Source organism: Triplophysa rosa, linkage group LG10, assembly GCF_024868665.1.
Source record: "Triplophysa rosa linkage group LG10, Trosa_1v2, whole genome shotgun sequence".
In the NCBI taxonomy this organism is placed as follows: domain Eukaryota; kingdom Metazoa; phylum Chordata; class Actinopteri; order Cypriniformes; family Nemacheilidae; genus Triplophysa; species Triplophysa rosa.
In genome coordinates this window covers 18,405,079-18,426,374 of record NC_079899.1, presented here as the reverse complement: position 1 = coordinate 18,426,374, position 21,296 = coordinate 18,405,079, and the positions used below count along the sequence as shown (strand labels likewise).

The 21,296-nt window shown below is 37.6% G+C and overlaps 2 protein-coding genes across 2 annotated transcripts; one reads left to right on the top strand and one right to left on the bottom strand.

Annotated features, from left to right (window-relative positions):
- Positions 1–4,874: 4,874 nt before the first annotated feature.
- On the top strand, positions 4,875–14,254 carry edaradd (EDAR-associated death domain). The gene is made up of 6 exons (XM_057344911.1): positions 4,875–5,301; positions 10,379–10,437; positions 10,874–10,925; positions 11,284–11,354; positions 11,732–11,783; positions 11,886–14,254. Exons 1-6 carry the CDS (start codon positions 5,244–5,246, stop codon positions 12,260–12,262), a joined length of 669 nt encoding a protein of 222 aa, XP_057200894.1. The 5' UTR covers positions 4,875–5,243; the 3' UTR covers positions 12,263–14,254.
- A 228-nt stretch (positions 14,255–14,482) lies between these two features.
- Positions 14,483–20,869, bottom strand: si:ch211-125o16.4 (neuroblast differentiation-associated protein AHNAK). Its single transcript, XM_057344866.1, has 5 exons — positions 20,743–20,869; positions 18,948–19,003; positions 18,699–18,786; positions 17,939–18,072; positions 14,483–17,840 (listed from the first exon to the last, which is right to left on the bottom strand). Exons 2-5 carry the CDS (start codon positions 18,951–18,953, stop codon positions 14,994–14,996), a joined length of 3,075 nt encoding a protein of 1,024 aa, XP_057200849.1. The 5' UTR covers positions 18,954–19,003; positions 20,743–20,869; the 3' UTR covers positions 14,483–14,993.
- Positions 20,870–21,296: the final 427 nt, after the last annotated feature.

The window sequence follows — 21,296 nt, the reverse complement described above, 5'->3', positions numbered from 1 at the left end:
CATGCGAATAGCGTATTCATGTTATTAAGCAAATCTTTAATATCTTCGATTAGTGACCTGTCACAGTAACAAAAACAAATAAGATTCCTTTAACGTTATAGTCTTTTAAAATAAACAATATATAGCTCATATCAATGCTGCAATGACTCCTACAGTTGTTGAAAGTTTCAATAGCACTAGTGTGTTGGGCTCATCACAAAAAAACCCGGAGGCTCTGCACTGATTTCAGATCAGCAGGTGTGAAATGCACTGCAGCGTAATATATGTGAAAGCAGGATGAGATTACAAGCCATATTATTAAAATAGGCCCATATATCATCCAACACACACACGCTCACACATTTCCTGTGATATGTATTTCTGTACGTCTTTCATTTAGTGATTTAGTTATCAAAACATCGTTTGATGTTGGACTGAATGTTACATGAGATATCAAAAGCAGAACATGAGTTTTCACAGTGAGTCTGCCTAAATGCTTTTCATTAAATGTTAAAAATTCACTGACTGGATGCATTTGTGTCACATTCAAAAGTAAAAGGCTGTTTCCAGACCAATGATCTTTATGAAAGTGCATGTGCCAGCAAACAGGACACATTTTATTCATGCTTCCATTTTTTTCTCTATTTGTCTATTCATTCATGTACTACTTTACAAAGAAATTGAATAAAGAGGAGTTTGCCATTTGAATATACCAGCAGAGATGTTGTTCAGTAATTAGCTGCTTTTTAATACTTAGTTTGTGCCTAAATCTACTCATATCTAAACGCATCTGATTCAAATAGCACAATCCTGGAAAGCATAAAGAGTTTTTTAAATGTCACACAAATGCCGTTCAGTGCTCTGTGTGTCCTTCAGTGTGTGTGCGTGAATGCACCCTACAACGTTAGAGCGCTTGTTGTGGTGACTTGTGTTCAACTCAATAAACGTTAGCAAAGATTATACACACACACACATAGCACACTTTGGACTTAAACAGCAGTAATGTGTTCGTGTTAAGCACTTAATGTTGAAGGTTATATAGTACAGAGTGTTTAGAAGGTATTAGACAGGTCTATGCTCTTTATGGGTTATTATAAAGCTTGTTATTGAGACAATTTTATGTAGGCTATGAAGGGACTTCAAAGGAAATATAATTGCAAATGAAAATAATAGTTACCAATTGTCTTTATTCACTTACTCTAATAACAGCAGGTTTTTATTCGAGGCTGTAGGAGATGTCTCAGCTCTGACTGTGGGTCTTAAAGGGGTGATATGACTTTGCTAAAACGAATATAATCGTTTGTTTTAGATGTAATTCTATGTGTATGCACGATTTAAGGTTCAAAAACATGGTATTTTCCACATACCGTGCATGCTTGTATCTCCTCTTTGCCCCGCCTCTCTGAAACGCGCAGATTTTTTAGAAAGATCATCGCTCTGAAAAGCGAGGTGTGCTATGATTGGCCAGTTAACCAGTGCGTAGTGATTGGTTGAATACTGCAATTGTGTGTTGGAAATGTAACGCCTCTTACCATATTTGGAACATCAGGTTTCAAAGCAATTGTACTGACAGGTACGCCCACCTTACTTGCGTATACATGTAGGCGGTCTTAGTCAAATCATACCACGAACTGACGTAGATTTGTGGGGGTGTGGTTACACGAGGCGTTTCAGGCAGGTCTGGGTGAGCATTCGCTTTTATATAGAATTCATCTTTTGCAATTTTACGTGTCTAATACATGCATCGGCAACTTATAACACAACAAAGACACATTTAAATCCTTTAAACTGGCAAAACGTCTTTAAAGGGATACTTCACCCAAAATGAAAATTCTGTCATCATTTACTCACCTTCGTGTTGTTCCAAATCTGTATAAATGTCTTTGTTCTGATGAACACAGAGAAAGATATTTGGAAGAATACTTATAACCAGATTTTGCCCCCATTGACCATAGTAGGAAAAAATACAATGGTAGTAAAAAGTGCCCCAGAACTGTTTGCTCTCCTATGTTCTTAAAAATGTCATCTTTTGTGTTCAACAGAACAAAAAAATGATTAATACATTTTTCTATGGGAGTCAATGGTGGCCAAGATCTGTTTGGTTATAAGCATTCTTCCAAATATCTTTCTCTGTGTTCATCAGAACAAAGACATTTATACAGATTTGGAATAACTCGAAGGTGAGTAAATGATGACAGAATTTTCATTTTTGGGTGAAGTATCCCTTTAAATGTATCACTTATGTAATGTAATTGTCCAATAATCATCCCTTATTAAAATACACTAATTTCTGATTTCAATACATAATCTACACTTCATAATGTACTCTCATGGTCTTTTGTTTTTTACAAAAGGCTAAAATAAAACAAATTAAGCAATTCTGTGTCAATTAACATAATATTGTCATTAGTCCCATTCATTACAACATGAAGCCTTTGATTTCAATTGTTCACCTATAATTATTTTTCCCTTCTTTCATCATTGACATTCTTCTTTTTTTTTGTCTTTCTGTAGATGTGCAAAATGGTTTCTTTACCAATCAAATCATAAATGATTATTGTATTATCATTATTTTACATTTTATTTAATTTGTGTGCAACTCAGGTCAGACGTATTTAAAAGGTTAGTATACTCTCCTTTTTCAAAATGATTAAGAAAACACACGTGAGTAAGACATTACCAAGACATTATTGAGATATCTTCATTGTTCAGTAATTATTTGTGCAGATGAAGCGCTACAATCCATTGCTGCGTGATTAACAGTATCTAGTAGCTTTTCATTTATGATGCCCCTCTTCTCGAACCCTCGGTTGTTAAACGGAATAAAAGAGTAGAATAAAAACTGGCCGACGCAGGGCTGTATATCACGCCATGACCTGCCATTTTAAACAATAGAGCATTTAGTATGTATCGAGCAGCTAATTATTCTGCTTGGTGCTTTCCGAGAAGTGTATTAATGTTCTCTTTCTACATGGATACATCTAATACTTCGCCCCAGTGAAGTGAAGCCAACATTAACATTTACAGGATGAAAGAGATTAAATATGAAAACTGTGTCAAAACGAGGATGAGAGAGGTGATGTTTATCCGTGCTGGGATCTGTTTCTCTCTTCTCATCTCTCTATCCCTCTGATAATAGTGTTAAACGAGACTCAGAAGACACACATATATTATATTATACTATACTTGTCTGGTGCCTTCAGGTGCTGTCAGTATTCTTCAAGTAGATCACTATAAGTAGGATATTATTGTGCACTGTCAGTATTCTACAAGCAAGATAACTTTTGTGCTGTCACTGGTCCATATGTAGATCACATATGCTTCCACTGCTTTGATGTCGCTGTTCTGTAAGTGGAACACTATTCTGCACTGTCAGAATTATATAAGTGGAACACTATTTTTTACTGTCACACTGCAGTGTAAGAAGAACACTATGATGTATGTAGAATACAGTCAAGAACTCTATTCTGTACTGTCAGTGTTTTATAAGTAGAACACTATGCTGCGCTGGCAGGGTTCTACAAGCAGATCACTCTCCAATGTTGCCATTACTCTATAAGTAGAACACAATTGTGCACAGTCAGTATTCTTCAAGTGAGACACTATTTTGTGCTCTAAGTTGAACACTATTTAACTATTTATAGTGTTCTACAAACACTACTCTACGCTGTCAGCATTCTACAAGTACTATACAGTATGTATTCTATAAGCAGAACACAGTTGTGCACTGTCAGTATTCTTCAAGTGGAAAACTATTCTGCACTGTAAGTCGAACACTATTCAACGCTGTCAGTGTTCTACAAAGACAACACTATTCTGCACTGTCGGTATTCTTTGAGTGGAACAGAATGTTGCCATTGCTCTGTAGAACACTAGTGTGAACTGTCGTTATATGAGAGGAACACTATTCTATGCTGTCAGTGTTCTATAAGTAAAACACTACTGTGGAATTGTCAGTTCTATTAGTGGAACACTGTTCTATGCTGTCACTGCTCTGTAAGTAGAGCACTATTCTGCAACAAATTAGTTGTCATACAGGCTGTCTTAGCCAAAACTGTAAGGTTTTGACTCAAATGTCTACTCTCACATGCAGTATGTGTTTTTCCACCAGCAGTCGCTTTGTATGTTGGTTCTATTTTCCAAATCAATATAATCATATTTTTCCTATGCAAACAAGTGAACAAATTGACAACACACATGAAAGCAAGGGTCAACTAGGCTACATATTAAAGGCAGTTCAACGGCTTTTTATGGACCATACTTTATACGTTTGTAGAACATACGTTAGGTTTGTGCTTACAAAAAATATTTCCGACTTCATTAAAAAGGTACATTAAGAAACTCACTGAACTAAAAAGTGTGACATACTTAAAATGCACATACGTCACGTTGCAACAAAACATACGCAGAAAAGTACAAAATGTGTTCAACCGTGTGGCTTTAGCGACCCTCAGTGGTCGTTTTAGAAGAGCAACTGAAGTAAATGACTCGGACAAATTTTTAGTTCAGTCACTGGATTACACACATATTTGGTCACAGTTTAGTGGCGGGTATATTTAACTGACTGAAACTGCAGCTTGTTGTAATAGGTCAGCTGTATCGTTTAACGAAGTGAAAAATGTTAATATTTTTGAACAATATTCATTTGCATACTGTTGACTTTATTTAGTTATGTTCGCTTAGAAATTAAGAAATGTATCCCATACCTACTTTTTGGTAGGTTATACATTTTGTATGACCATATACATTATTATTATTATTATTATTATTAATTGTTTTATTATTGATAGGCCTACATTTAACAACTTAATAACTTAACACATTTACAACGGGGTATTTTCAGTTCATATGTATGAGGTTATTGTATGTAAAGGCGTACATTAGTCATTAATGCAGAATGTGTGCTCCTGCTCTTGCATGTGTAGAGGTGAGAAAATGATCGTATCTCTATCCTAATGCTGCTCGGGCATCTACGCAATTTCCTTGTGTGGGAGCTGAGAATCTCGATGCGTTCCGCTCTCTATTAGCTCAAAACGCTGAGGTGCGTCAGCAATCGCGTGCGAGTGCGTAACGTGGAACCCGACATGTATGCGTGTATCTTTCTTTAAAATTTACTCTGTAAGAAAAGTATGATTTGGCAGGTTGGAGTTGATCTGTCTGGGCATCTGTGCAGAGAAGCGCACAAAGGTGAAGGAGAGTTAAAACGCCGATTTCAAACAATATTTCCCGGCTAATGTAAAGGACACAGTCCATATTCTCCTCCTATGTTCGGAACAATCTTTGAGAACATGACTAGTTTAAAGGCGTATAGTGAGCCGTACGGTAAGTAAACCTACTTGAACCTGCTGTTGTCTGGGAGTAGTTTGATTCGTTATTTACTTTGCATGTCTTTGGCAATAAATAAGCCTTTGTTTGTTTAGACTTTTTTATTTACTAAAGACTGTTGATGAGAACCACGGATGAAAATGACTTGGTCGATTTATAATTGAAATAACATACAACAGATTAAATAACAAAACTTTTAAATAACAGTAGACATAGTTACATAATGCTTATCCAGGTGGACTTTTGGCACTGGTAGGCTACATGTGGATGCATCGTCTCTTTGTTACTTCGTTACAAAACTTCTCGTTTTTTTTCCCCCAAAGACTTTTAGATATTTGACAGAGGTAACCGAGTATATAGCCTATTGCAGTTTTTGTGTCTTGCTTTGCTAGCATATGGGTGGCCATGCATGCAGAAGATCCATGCAGAGGGGTTTTGCCCTGCAGGGCTACATTATGATGTGGTTTACATTTTATCTCTTCAAGTTCATGCTGCACAAGCAGGTACATGCTCTCTGCATTCCCTTGCTAAGCAGAAACATTCATGAATGGATTCAGGCTGCACACGTTTGGATTCGTGCTGATTATTCTCTGTATAATGTTGCCACATTAGTTGTCCAGGGATTTAAAGTTCATCTCTCTGTCATTCTAGATTGAATAGACAATAACACACAGCAAGAGTTTTGTCAACTCTCAAAGTAACTGTTTATGTTATCATTTTCAGTGGTTATGTAAAGCATAAGATAGTGAGATGTGTTCTTAATTCTCACAGAAGTATGATCAGAGAAGCAGAAATTGCTTTTAATTAAATAGTTTTGTTTGATTTTCTAGATAACATCAATACAAGTGCTTTGTCCAGGACAGTTTTAATGAAGGAAAGTTATCTAAACTGAAGAATCTCTTAAAACCTCTAAATGCTGTATACCTTTCATGTGAAGTAGTTAGGGTTGTCACTGTGTTTGTAAGCGTGAGAGAGTGTGGCCCACATCCTTTATTTCACACAGGTTTACCACTTGAAACCACAAGTAAGTTTCCTAGAAGACTTGCTTGTGATTGACAGCTAGTGAAAACTCTGTGACCATTACTTTTTACATTAGAAATCATATTAATAGATGCATTACAATGTTAAAGATGCCATGCATTGTACAGATGTTAAAGCTGCTATTAAAGAAACCTTGCATATTGTGAAATTGTCAATTATAACTGCTTCTGGAATGAGAAATTACAGAGAGCAGCAGAACTTGTTTTGGGTCTTTGAATTGATTGGATCATTAGTTACTGGAAGCCATTGGACAGTACATAGTCCCATCCCCAGGCCGAGACTTAGGCCATGTAGAGAGTATTGTAGATGTTGTTTGGAGGGGGAGGTTCTTGTTTTTGGTTACCCATTATGAATTTCCTGTAGCTCAATGGCGCTAACAACGCCAAGGTCATGGGTTGAACCCAGGGATTGCACATACTTAGAAACAAATGTATAGTATAATGCAGTGTAAGTCGCTTTGGATAAAAGCGTCTGCCAAATGCATAAATGTGAATTAAAAATGTAAATAAATCATTTAGAATGAGCTCTACAGAAATCGTAAGTATTGACGATGTTTTTCATGGTGACTCTGCTTTGGATGAGGTTATATAACCGTCATGCATGTTTTTCTATCAAATCTGAGGTGACAGACTGTGTTTTTTGTCTCACTCTGATGATATCTGCTTCTGATATTATGTGCGTTACTATAGAAAAAACCTGGGTTTTTCGGTTGCTGATCCTTGGTTAACATGTCCCGTGTTTCAATCCAAGTAATTTATCTCGTGTGGTCAGGTTTTAAGATTATTCAAAGATGCATATTGATAATTAATGAATTATGATAATGAAATGCAAATTGATAGTGTTAATAACTTCATGTCGACAAGCTTGTTATGTTGACACTTTAACTACAATCATTTAGCAAAAATGTCTAATTGTACATGCTATACTGTACTAGGGCTGTGCCGATAAACGATATCATATCGAATCGCGATAGAATGTATTTCAAAAACGATGATAAGCTATTGGCATTTTGACTCGATATGGATTAATTGGCAAAGAAAACTCGACATGAGGAGGAAAACATTACTGGAAGCGGAAACAAAGGTGAAACTAACCTCGAGCTGTCTTCACGCGGTTTATCAAGTGTCTTATTTTTTTTCGCAATCGCCGGTTAATCAAAACAAACTTGAGGCTCAATTGCAAGCGAGTTACTTCGAAACTCAAGCACAAACGTTTTTATATCCATCGTTAACATATCTGCTAACATGAGCTGGTGCTTATGAAACAAACCAGCGCTGCCCTGTACAGATTAGAGATGTAATGAAGTGAGTTTGTGTGCACATTAAAATATTTAACCTTGTATGTAAGATGCTTGCATGATTAAAGAAATGTACTATAGTTTATGTGAGATTAGTGATTGGAATTTCGGATCATTTTAGTGACTCGGACCTTTGAGTCTTGTTCAGCAAAATGAACGAATCTTTTTTCGAGTCATATCGTTCATTTCGTTCATTTTAGCAAAATATAATTAAAATGTTACATGTTACTTTCCTAACACATCTACTACTTATGCAAACGTTGATCACATTACAAACAATACAAAACTATAATGCTTTAAGAAACAGAAAAGATTAATTCATTGTTTACCTGGGTCTTTAGTCTATGATTAGCTCACCACACCTCTTATCTGACGAGTCCTCGGGTTTGACTCCTTCGTTCACGACGTGACAGCTTCGTAAGCTAAACCAATGCAGTCTGAGCCGGAAAGAGAATTGATTAGTTCATCTCCCGAGTCTTCGGGTTTGAGTAGTTCGTTCATCACGTGACAGCCCCCTACGCTTTACCAATGCAGTCTGAGCCGGAAAGAGAATTGATTAGTTCATCTCCCGAGTCTTCGGGTTTGAGTCGTTCGTTCTTTTGTCACAGGACCCATAAAATGTTGCGCAATGCGCATGCGCGACTGGACAAATCACTCCCCGAGACGACTCGTTCTTCCCGAGTCACATTAAAGATTCGTTCAAAATGAACGAATCGTTCAAGAACGACCCATCACTATGTGAGATGTCTTTTTTGAAAGACTAAGGTTCACTGAATGCATTGAATGAATCCCACTACTCGAGCAAGACATTATTGCAGCGTTATGTATGTGCGCAGGTGCTGAGCCAATAGCGTTCGAATGTACACAGTAACGGAGCCCTTTCATTGGTTGAATGTACTGAATGAACACTCCCTTTACTTAACGAGTCAATTGAGTCAAAATGTTAAAGGTTGGTTAAAGGTTAACTTTTGTTAATAAACTTAAACTTAATAAACAGTTTTTTTATTAAATATATATCGAAATAAATATCGTTATCGATCAATATAGAAAAAAACTATGGAGTTTACTTTTTTGCCATATCGCCCAGCCCTATGCTATACCCTAACAGATATTTCAGCCCCTTAAAACAAGTGATCCATTTTATAATATCAGTTAACAACACACACACATAGAGGCAAAACACACTTCTTAGTCATTTAGTCATTGTGACAGCCTATTTTTTTTTTTATTATTGTTTCCGTTGTCATACGGATGCTGAGGAAGGAAGTTTATTTGAGAACTTTCTACAGCGCTTTTCATAATACACATGGTTTCAAAGCAGACAATCATATTGAAGTGAATGCAGAATCCTTGCACATCTTTTGTGTCTTGTATAAAATACCATACATTTTTTTAGTGTCTTTATTTTAGTATAGACTATATATGATGTGATCAAAACTACACGTCAACATATATTTTTACAATTTACATTACGTTAACTCATCAAAATAAGAAATTTTTGCGTTTTTATAAGTTTTAAATAGTAAGTTGAAAAGATTTGTAAAGCCAGTTTGATTGAATTTTAGAGGTGGTTTCCCGGACACCCGGACTGGACTCGGGTTTAAGGAGTTAAATTACAACATTTAAGTAGTTTATACAAACATGCCTTACATAAAAACATGACCTGTGTGCATTTTTAAAACAATGGCTCTGATGTATTTTAAGATATGTCTGTACAAGCTGTTTTCAGTTTAGACAGCTCTAACATCATGGTCTAGTCTTAAAGGGACAGTTCGCCCAAAAATAAAAACTGTGTCATCATTTACTCACCCTCGAGTTGTTCCAAATCTGTATACATTTCTTTGTTCTGGTGAACACAGAACACAGAATGCTTTTAACCAAACAGTTCTTGGCCGCCATTGATTATTTATAGTCAATTTATAATTAGAGTTTTATAGTCAATTTATACAGTTTAATTTGTACAGATTTGGAACAACTTGAGGGAGTAAATGAAGACAGAATTTTCATTTTTTGGTGAACTGTTCCTTTAAGTCCTGTACAGCGTATTGGTGTCTGGTAAAACAATAATAAATGATTTTATCATCAAATATTTTAGTTCCACACTCAACAATTATATTTGTTGATGTGAATTGGTAAATGTTTGCACTTCTCCAAATCTCCATATTAAATTAAATAGTTTTAAAGGGATACTTCACCCAAAAATTCTGTCATCATTTACTCACTCTCAGATTGTTCCAAACCTGTATACATTTCTTTGTTTTGCTGAACACACAGGAAGATAAGATATCTGGAAGATTGTCAAATCTTACCCCCCATTGACTCCCATAGTATTTATTTTCCCCACTATGGCAGGTACCATTTGGGTGGGTGAGATCAGACATTCTTCCAAATTTCTTCCTGTGTGTTCAGCATAACAAAGAAATTAATACAGGTTTGAATCAATCTAAGGGTGAGTAAATGATGACAGAATTTTCATTTTTGGGTGAAGTATCCCATTTATAGTTGTTGTATATTTATATCATCAAACCTTTTATATAAAACAAAGCACCTTCACCTTATGTGCCTATATCTACAAATTACATGCGCCTATATATGTATTTTAATTTGGACTTCGCATCTCTATTAATGCTAGATCAAAATAAGTTACTGTTTATCAGTTTGATTATTTCTAGAATGCCACTGTGACGTGTTGTTTTCCACTATTCTTTTTCACCCGAGTTGTTGTTTTTTTCATAGGAAGAGTGGCTTCTGAACCAGTAGAGGACACTGACCCTAGTACCTTTGTTACAGAGATGGTATGTTGTCTCTTCTCATACAGGAATGTATGAGTGATATAGACTTTGGGTTGTTATGACACGCTACATGAGTTGTAAACCTTGTTGCCTTTAATTCTGAAATCAAACAGCCCAGATTACATCGGTTGGACACGATTTTGATATGACAGAACTGTTGATATAAATCCTTTCTAGTGGGAGAGGGGTGGGGCATTGTGTTCTATAAAGCCTTCTGCTAATTCTCAGAGGTTTGTTCTAGCATGTCCTCTGCTCATTTGTCTATGTGTCTGAAAGTTTAATTTCTCCTCTTTGCCACACAGTTCGCCCATCCTCTCTTCAAATCTGCCTCTACATGTAGAATGAGAAACAAAGTTGTATTGTCTTCTGTCACTGATACACTGATGTGTGTGATGTTTAATCTCACCTGTGCTTATTAATGGTTTTCCTCTGTTTTCAGTCGCTGAGGTCGAATTACCCTGTTCAGGTCACTGATCCACAAGATATGAGAGGTATTTGTTGTCATTTTATTATGTTGCTGACTGTTTATAGTGGTGGTGATTGATGAGTGTTTGTTTTTGTGTCATATGATGCTATTTGTTTATTCTAGTTATTGATTCATTCAGGGGCTTTATTCAGCCGTCTAGACATCTGTGTTGATAAGATCTGTATTCCTTCCCCTAAAAATGTATTTCCTGTCAGTTTAGCATTCGATCAATGTCGATGATGCTCATGTATTGAGAATAGTGACCTTTTGGTCAGCCTCCACACTTTCCAAATACTGTAGTTGTATTTGAGAGGACACAAAGACAAAGTTTGGATCGCAAACAGCAGATTCTTTCATCGATTCTGACCTCTGATTCACTACAGATCCTGTGACCCTTCAGCTCAGCTCCTTTCCCGCTGGTTACCTGACTCCATCTGCGCACAGGGTACAACAGGTGAGTCATGTGATCTTTGAGTGGTCTGACATCATTCCTTTGCATATTGAGTGAGTTAGGTCTGGTTGAGGTCTAACAGCGCTTGCGGATGTCACGTACCAATTTATGACAGGGCGTGTATTTATAGATGTACACCACACGTCGTGTGTCGTACTGCTTCTTGAGCGGTTGTGAGATGTGGGTTGCTTAGGAATTATGTGGTTATTGCGTAAATGCCAGTGTAAAAGACATATTATTCCACTCCTTTGGGCTATTCCCTTTTGATATGTCAGATGTCAGTTGCGTTTTTATTAGAGTGATGGATTCACTTATAGTTTTAGTATTTAGTTGATCATTTATTTAGTTTATGTAACTTAAATATCACCCTTTATCCGCAGCCTGTGGAAAATGATGGGAGTGGTTCTTTTCCGTCAGCTTCTGTTTCATCAGGTATGTATCATTGATGCAGACAAAATGTTTGCCTCTTTTTATTATCCCTGCATCATTCTCTTTGAGATTATATGCGACTGCTTTGCTTTTCCCGCTCTCTAGGCTTCAGTAAGGACCATACGCCCTGTAAGGAGTGTTCTCGTTCCGCCCCTCCACCCAAAATCAGTGACCTGATGAACGACGAAGACCTTCTGTACACCCTGCGGTTGAAGCTGGACCCAACTCACTGCACTGTCAAAAACTGGAAGAACTTCGCGAGCCGCTGGGGGATGAGCTACGACGAGCTCACGCTTCTAGAGCAGCGCACACACGGCTCCACCTATCACAGTCCCACGCAAGAGTTCCTCATGCGCTACAACCAGAAACTTGTCACAGAGCTCACCGAACTCTGCCAGACCTACCAGCGCATCGACGTGCTCAGACTGCTCCAGAGATGGATGGAGAACGACTGGCCCTCGCGCTGGCAAAAAGCCCATTAGCTGGGGATTAGTGAGAACTGTAACTAGACTTCTACAGGGAAAAGTGTTCCTTGAATCACAGAGTGAGTCAGAACTCACACTACTGATGAGTGGTCGAGCAAAAATAGTGTTTACAGGGTTGTAAACTGGACGGTTTATTGCTAGGGGTATTTCAGAACGCAGGGTTAACATACCAGGATATTGAACTTGGTTCAAGGAAACCGGTTCACGGTTAATGCAGTCAGAAGTGAGATGGAAGAGAGTTTACGGTGAACACCGAAAGATGTTCTAAACGGAAACGGACGCCTAAAAATCTTGCAAAACGCACAAAATAATATGGCGAAACCAGTTTAGGATTACACATGACGTGACAAAAACAACAATTCTGTAGCACTTAAAACATACAGCAACTGTATGAATAAACAAAGTTTACAATTACAACATCACACCTTATCTGTGGTGTGTTTACAGGCGGTTGAGTTGCTTTCTGGAATACCCCCGATATCTAAATAAAGCAGATAATGGTTTCATGATAAATCACGTCTAACAAGGTTGGAGCGATGTTTAACAAATATATGGAGTTATCAAGCAGCACATCAGTATGTGCTGTACTTGTGTGGTATTTAATTTATTTTTATTGAGTCATCTTTACCTCTGGAGTTATTAGTTGTTTCATGAAGTGTTACTCACATTTTTGTTTTTGTGGTTTTGAGTCATTGTACTCGAGATCTAAATATGTTTTGAGATGATTTCTCATATGTAGTCATGTCTGCTCCTGTACATCGTGTGAATACATCACAAAGGAACATGGCCGGAAAGATGTCCTAGAGATTTGCAATATTCAATGTTCAATAATCATGTCCATTTCAACTGGTTCAAGAGTGGGATCACTCTTAATGTGATGTACTATAGAATTTTGTGACATTGCAATACAGCATATTATGAAATAGCTATTATGAGAATTAATGTAATTTGGTGGATTTGGTATAAATGGTTTGGTAATTGGCTGAATTAATGGTTATGAGGGGTTCTTTAAGTGGCCAGTAACATAATTGCATATCTAGTTCACACCATTGTGTCTAATCTATGTTAAATGCCCCATTGCACTGCACTATGATATTTGGTAAGAATGGCACTTAAACTTAGACGTGTGGATATCTCTGGTGTCTCTGGGAAAGAAGTGGTCCAAGAGCAGTAAAACTGCACTAACCAATGCATTTTAGAAGTTTTATATATATATATATATATATATATATATAGTATATATATGATGGTTTTAAAATGCACGGTTGGGGTTCAAAATTATGGTTCAACATTATCTACAAGTACAGGTTGTGAGCACAGCACCTTTTTTGAACAGACTCCTTTAAAAACATTTTGCTTGGGTTTTCTGCCCTGTACACCAGTTTTTGATTCTCTGTGTCAGAAAATCCATATCTGTTTGTGTGCATTGGGGCTTTTCTTTGTTTAACAATAAAACATGCTGTATCTGAATACATGTCTTAAAGTATATCTATAGTTTCAAATATTTTTCCTTAAAGGTCCAGTGTTGAAATTTAGCAGCATCTAGCGGCAAGGTTGCGAATTGCAACCAATGGTTCACTCCACCCCTCCCTTTCTAAGCACTACGGTGGCTGAAACCGATAATGTCGTCACGTTTTCGCTGAAGGAGATAACGTATTTATGAAACACACTCTGTAGAGCAGTTTGTCTCTTTAGGGCTACTGGAGAAGCAATATGGCAATTTTCATGCAAGGGTGTAGACACACGCTGTATGTAGATAGAAATAGCTCATTCTAAGGTATAAAAAACACAATGCTATATAAGGTCTTTAAACACCTCTGAAGACAATGGACGTTTCTCAATTCCAAGAACTGATTTGTGTTCTTTTGGAGATCGGTCTTGCGAGGCAGCCTCGGAAGAACGGAATTGGATGGACACGCCACAGTGACTTCTGGGACATACGATGCATCCTTGATATTGAGAACACATCCTGGTACTTTCATGCGTTCTCTGTTCTTGTGTTCTGGAGTATTGGAACTGTCCAATGGCCAGGCATTTTTGACCCTCCAAGGCAAAATAAAGCCCCTGCCTACATTTTTCCAAATTTCAGAAGCCATTTCACTCGGATATACGCCACGATACGGAACTTCCGTTTCATGGTGATTTCAAATATAATTCATATTTAGATCATGTGGCAACCCAATTCTGAGGTTTAAAATAAATAAGCCATGCTTTGTTCATTACTAGCTTTATTCAAATGAAATAGTGCCTATGCAAAATTATATCAGAGGGCACAGGCTTCATTAGACATAAATGTGATGTTTATGTATCAAAAGTGGATGTCCCATTCTCAATACTGATGAATATATATGTTAATGTATATATAAAATAGGAATGTAGTGTAAACAAAAGACTATATATTAGATTAATACATGTAAAACAGTAGAAATATAATCAGAATTATAGGCATGGCATATTTTCCTTCATTTTAATAAGGTAAAACAATCAATACATTTGAAGAGAACTTTATACAATTATCAATATACCTGCACTCATACAAAAATAATTACATCTCTTTTAGATTCACTAATGCTGTACCATCAATGCATTCCTCCACATTACCCAATCATCATCATCATCCACCCATTCTTTAGTAAACAGCTGGAGAGGTTTTTTTTACTTATGCATTAACTATATCAAAGTGGGGTGGATAATGTGGTTAATACCAGTGTTAAGACTTATATCAACTTTAATCCGTTGACAAACCAAGCATATTGTTCAAGCCTAGACTAAGCTTGGCATTTTCATCATCTTCCTTGCTAGTAGACTCCACCACCGGATAGTCCTTTTCAGCATCAGGCTTTGCGACTTTAAAAGTTCCTCTATTCACTTTTATAGGGCTGCCTGGTTCTGAAGATAGGCTTATGTCAAAATCAGAGCTTACGGGACGTGCATTAGCCAACCTCAGCCTTTCTCGGATGTCTACAGCAGCTGTCTTTCCATTAACCCCAGCAGACGTTGATGAAGACCTCAAATTTGTCTTGAGAGAGGCCATGGCGTCAGTTAGTTCTTTGGAAGGCTCACTGTTGAGGTCAATCGCTCCGGTGCGTTCTTGCAACAAGCTGTCAATGCTGCTGTTGGGTAGCCTGTGGGTCTTGAACATGGGCATATTTTTTGGAAGTTTAATTTCTGCAGTGGGACCATCGATTTCTGGTGCGTCAATGTTTATCTCGCCATTTTTGGATTCTAAGGATTTGCGCCATTTGAAGGGCCATTTGACCCTACGTTTGGAACTGTCGAAATCAGCATTGACACCTGGAATATCAACCCCAGCGTTGGGTAGATTCATGTCAACATCAGGAGTGCCAACCGTAGGTGCTGATAAGTTTAGATCTGGTCCACTTACGTCAGCAGAAAGGTCAACATCAGGAGATTTGACTTTTGGGCCTGATAAGTTAAAATTTTTGATTGTTGGGAGTTTCAGCTTTCCTTTGGGAGTGTTAATGTCAAAGTCTGCTGTGGGAAGCTTTACATCAGCATCTGGAACTTTTACATCTGCGTCAATAGTGGGAGCGGAGAGGTTGAGATCAGGAGCTTCTGCATTTAGGTCAATGCCTGTGGCCTTTACGCTCGGTTTCTTAAAGGTGATCAGTTTAAGCTTGCCAGACGGAGACTGTATGTCTGGGGACTTGATGTCTAGATCAGGAATACTTGCGTCAGCTTGTGGTAAAGATGCGTTTATGTCAGGCACACTGACATCAGCTTTGGGTAGTTTCAGGTCAACACCAGGTGAGTTTAATTGTCCTTCGAGTTTGGGAATGGAGACATCCAAATCTGCATTAGCATCCAGCCCAGGGCCTTTTACTTTGGGTCCAGATAGATTCAGTTTTGGCATCTTAAAATATGGCATCTTAAATTTTCCAGAAGGGGCATTGATGTCGACATCTGGGACTTTCAGGCCTGCATCAGGTCCTTCCAGCTCTGCTTTAGGCAAGTTTAGGTCTACGTTTGGGGCGAAGAGATTGACATCTGGTGATTTTAGACTTCCACCAATGTTTGCACATGGAGCTTTTAAGTCAGCTTTTGGCAAATCAACGTCTAAGGATGGAGAAGATATGTCACCTTTAACCTTTGGTGTGGAAAGGCTGAGATCAGGTGCTTTCACATCTAGATCAGGTCCCTTGAGTCCTCCTGAATCTGGCCCTTTCACTTTTGGCCCGGAGAGGTTTATTTTAGGCATCTTAAAGTTAGGTTTCTTCAACTTTGCAGACGGAGCTTCTATATCAACATCTGGAGCATCCACATCAAGGTTTGGAGTTTTAATGTCCAGGCCTGGTGTGGTAATATCACTCTTGATTTTTGGTGCAGAAAGGTTAAGGTTTGGTGCCTTGACATCTAGATTCGGACGGTCTAGTTTAGCTTTTGGCACTTTCATGTCTACATCAGGAGCCGATAAGTCCAAGTCTGGTGTCTGTAGGCTTGCATCTAGACCTGGACCCTTCACCTTTGATTTGCCAAACTTTGGAAATTTAAGAGTATGGAATTTGGGCTTTCCAGATGAAGCATGAATGTCCACATCGGGTGCTTTTAAATCAACATTAGGGGTCTTTATGTCAGCTCTTGGGAAAGTCACATCTGCATCTGGGGCACTGATTCCTCCTTTAATCTTGGGTGCTGAAAGACTCAGATCAGGTGTTGAGACGTTTGCATCTAAGTCAACCTCTGGTCCTTTAACTTTATGCCCAAACGTGGATTTCTTAAATGTTGGCCACTTTATTTTGCTAGATGGAGGATCTAAATCAATTTTAGGAGATTTAATATCTACACCGGGAGAGTCAAGATTGGCTTTTGGCAGATCAATGTCAACATTTGGCGCTCTGACATCTGCCTTCACCTTTGGGGCAGAAAGAGCGAGATTTGGTGTATCGATATCTGCATCAACATTCACATCTGGTACTTTGACTTTTGCTGTTTTGTTTTTCTTAATTTTAGTGAATTTGAACTTGCCAGAGGGAGCTTCAATGTTGGCTTTTGGTGTTTCCATGTCCAGACCTGGTCCACTGAGGTTAGTCTTGGGCAGGGTCAGATCTATATCAGGGGAGTCGAGTTCTCCATTAATCTTTGGGGATGACAGACTCAGATCAGGGGTTTTTAGGTCAGCACTCAGGTCTGGGGTGGTTAAATTCACATCACCGCCCACCTTTGGTTTTTTGGTATGTAGATTGAAGTTGGGCTTCTTAAATTTGGGGGTTTTGGCATTGAATTCAGGTTTGTCCACATTGACAGAAACATCTGGGGTGTTTAGTTTAGGAGTGGAGAAATTGACATCAGGTGCTTCTATTGTGCCATCTAGACCTGAACCTTTGAGCTTTGGACCAGAGAAGTCAAAGGTTGGCATTTGGAACTTTGGAGTACTGAAATTGGGTGTGGATTTATTTAGCTCAATATTTGGCATTTCTCCGTTTACTGTGGGGGCTGTGATTCCACCTTTGAGGTTCGGGGCATTTATTCCTCCATTGAGTCCTTTGACGTGAACACCTGGTGCTTGAAGTCCTGCCTGTGGAAGTTCACTGTTCAATCGAAGATCGGCAAGAGACTAGATAGAGGAAGAATAGAATAAATAAAGACAGCGATGAAATTAAAAGGTATTCTGCTCTTGATTTTGTTCATTTATTATATTTTCAATGTTCTTACCAGTCCTGCTTTCAGATCTGCTGCAGTCTTAAGTTCAAGGTTCTTGTCATAAGGCTCAATGATTTTGATCAGGTTCAGTACTTCATCTTTACTGAGATGATCAAGATGAACGGTGGCAGCAACAAGCTGGTGACCTAGAAGAACCATTAAATAGACTACAGATTAGAGACATTAAAACATATTTTCGAAATAAATTGTTAAGCATGATTTTTACAACACATGCCTGGGTTCATTATGAAAGAATAGCCCCAGACCAAAATGAATGTTTGAGCCGTTTAAAATATGTCAGTGCCCTTGTTGTGTCTCAAAATGCACACCAATGTAATGTTTTTTTCTATTGCATTTTTATAGAAGCAATTTAAAAATCCTAATTTAACAAAAACATAGTCCTGTCTTAAGCTTTGTCTGCGAAACTGGGCCATACATTCTCAAAAGTAAAGGTTCTTTAATGGTTCTTAGGTTCAGTTAAGGAGCCATTTTGGCTATAAGGTGCCTGAGCTGCTATGAAATTATTCAGGGATTAAAACATAATTTTTGTATCATTATATAGTATTCGGATTAGTATATTGTCTGCTAGTTTATTTTGAGTGAAGGTTTGTTAGCATTAGCTTGTTAGCTAGTGTCAGATAAGTGTCCTCACGACACCAGATTTAAATCACTAGTACAAAGATAGTTTTCCAAATAATGTTCTCTCTTATAACATTCAGCCTTTTCATTTCATGAAGGTATGATATGTGTGCTTTTTGAAATAGGATTGTACCTTCTCTCAGATTAATCGCTGGATTTCTAATGCCTGTGACGACAACGCCTCCTTCCTGCATGTCATCCAAAATCTGACTTTTATCATTCTGCACATGAACAAGAAACGTTACGGTGAGTAATTATAATACAATATTTATAATCTTATAGTATAATACATGTTAATGTGTGTATCAGGTAGAATAGTTTACACTGTAAAAAAACTGTAAATGTGTCAAATGTAACTAAATTGTGATAAGAGAGCACCAACCATCATTTTTTTACTTTAAGTACTGGAAATGTCATGAAAACCAGTTCTCGGATGATCTGTGAAAACAAAAGGGAACAAAACATTTAGACAGTAATTCATTCCAGTCAAAATGGCTTGTGGCTAATTTACTGTCATATAACAAAACATTACTTAAAAAACTTTGACGAATGAGTCAGAATTCTTCGGAATTTGAGGCTACAGACAGTTTTAGACCACAAAACAGCCTAGAATCCCCTGCAGCTTCAAAACAAAGCCAGTTCATTTAGTCCTCTATAAATGGACATACAAATACGTGTGTGTTCACCTCATCACTTCCTATTTAAATCCCTCCCACACTATTTTATACATTTGTTCCATCTGTATTGCATCATGTACTACATGACACAGACTGTGAGTCAAGTAGCATCACTTTCCTCACATGGCTTTAGAATTGTTGCATTGTTATTTCAAGATGTGAAGAAAGACTGGTGATTATTTGAGGCCTGTAACAATCTTAATTTTGGAAGGAAGTGTGAGGGAAACGTCAGGAACCACCTCCATTTTCAGAAGATGTAATAGCCTGTAAGTGTGGTTGCTGTTTATTCACCAGGACTAAATATTCATTGTGAGTTGGTGTTTGTTACAAGAAAAACAATATAAGAATACAGTAATTCATTTTGTTTGACAAACCACATTACTAAATCGCTGTAAAGAGACATTGTACATCGAAGGTCAAAGGCCTACACTTGCTGTATTGGGCCAGTTTTCAAATTTGCCTGATTTTACTTGTAATCATTTAAAAAAGAACATTGTCTATATATGTGCAGACTACAGCATCTAACGCTTAACACATGTAAGTTTAACAAACAAAAAACAAAGCAGTTCATTCTTATCCTTTAACCATAGTTTAACTCTGATATTCTTGTTAAAGATGACATTCTTTACCAGCATGTTAACTGTGTGTCTGTGGGCAGGTGGTTTGCATCTGTGGAATGCTTGTGGAATGGATGGACTTTAAAAAATGAGGAGAACCAGTTTGTCCAGATGAAAGAAAGATGTCCAGATAAATGCTGCATCTCTCTCTCTCTCTCTCTCTCTCTCTCTCTCTCTCCCCCTTGTTTAATAGTCTCTTTGCCATATTTCTCTCTTTTTCATGATTCCAGGGTCAACATCTATCAATATCTATTGATTGTTCTATGCTCAATACAGCCATGAGTTTAATCGGCAACAGTATCATTTCATATATTTGCTTTCCCACCACCATAACTCAACCCCAAAACCTTTGCCGAACAGAACGCAACAAATTCCCACATGTTTGACCCTAAACGATGTACTAAAAAGTTGTAAAGCAGTTAAAATTATGATCCTAGCAACTAAATCATTTTTAATTTGCTGCAAAATCACAGTATGTGTGCATTATTTAAAGATTGAGCTCAGGAAAATATTATATAAAGCTTCTTCCTTTCGTAATTTTGATGAATGCTTTAAATAAACAATCACTACAACCTCCTCACATTTATGACAACAAAGACAACAGCCAAAACAATATCTACAAAGACCCTATCTCTACAAACACACTCTATCTTCAGAGCAGAATTACTATATTTTATTCTTTGCTTTTAAACGCCCCATTTGAAACAATTGGGTTTTGCAGATTAACTGATTTAATTCATCAATTCTCATCCGAAGCAGAGACGACTAATCCCACTGGAAATCAGACAGGAAAAGCCCACGTTTGATAAATCGATGTTTGCATTATACTGGTATTTCTGATGATCACACAAGCACATGTGAAATCTGAGCGTGACCCACTTACCTGTTGTTGTTCATGTGAGTGCATCCACGGCTGCTGGTGTTGACACCTCTTAATTCCAAATGAATGTGACTGTGTCATGCATGCTCGCTGTCATGAGGTTTCTGTCAGAAAAATGCACGAAGAGCCACCAGACAGGTTCTACAGCACCAACATGACTTCCCTGCCAACCACACACAGCAACACACCGAAACTACAAAAGACAAGGGGCAAAGTCTGAAAGTGACTGAAGACATTTAAGGTTTACATGTACTGTAGATGCAGTAATATTATCGTTTAAAACATGTCTTCTACTAATGCTCTGCAACACATGGTCAGACATTTAAGTGATAAAACTTTACTTTTCAAAGACAAAGACAAAATTTATTTTTAAAACATGATTTTAAAGAATCATTCAGTATAAAGAAAGTTGGGCCGTGCAAGTGTTTTTCAAGATAAAATACTAACAATAATTCATTTTTACATTATGTCAGTGTGAAACTAAAATGAGGCTAATGTAGTTCTGCTGTGAGACAGTCTGTTCAGTTTATGCTATCATAATAAATTCTCAGTGTTGA

Bases quoted from the DNA above. Each gene is read 5' to 3' on its own strand.
- si:ch211-125o16.4 (XM_057344866.1), bottom strand. The intron at 18,073-18,698 runs GTACAATCCTAT...TGGTTCTTCTAG, and splicing joins AGCGATTAATCTGAGAGAAG to GTCACCAGCTTGTTGCTGCC. The intron at 17,841-17,938 runs GTAAGAACATTG...TCCTCTATCTAG, and splicing joins CAGATCTGAAAGCAGGACTG to TCTCTTGCCGATCTTCGATT.
- edaradd (XM_057344911.1), top strand. From the start codon at position 5,244: ATGTTCGGAACAATCTTTGAGAACATGACTAGTTTAAAGGCGTATAGT. The intron at 10,926-11,283 runs GTATTTGTTGTC...GATTCACTACAG, and splicing joins TGATCCACAAGATATGAGAG to ATCCTGTGACCCTTCAGCTC. The intron at 11,355-11,731 runs GTGAGTCATGTG...CTTTATCCGCAG, and splicing joins CTGCGCACAGGGTACAACAG to CCTGTGGAAAATGATGGGAG.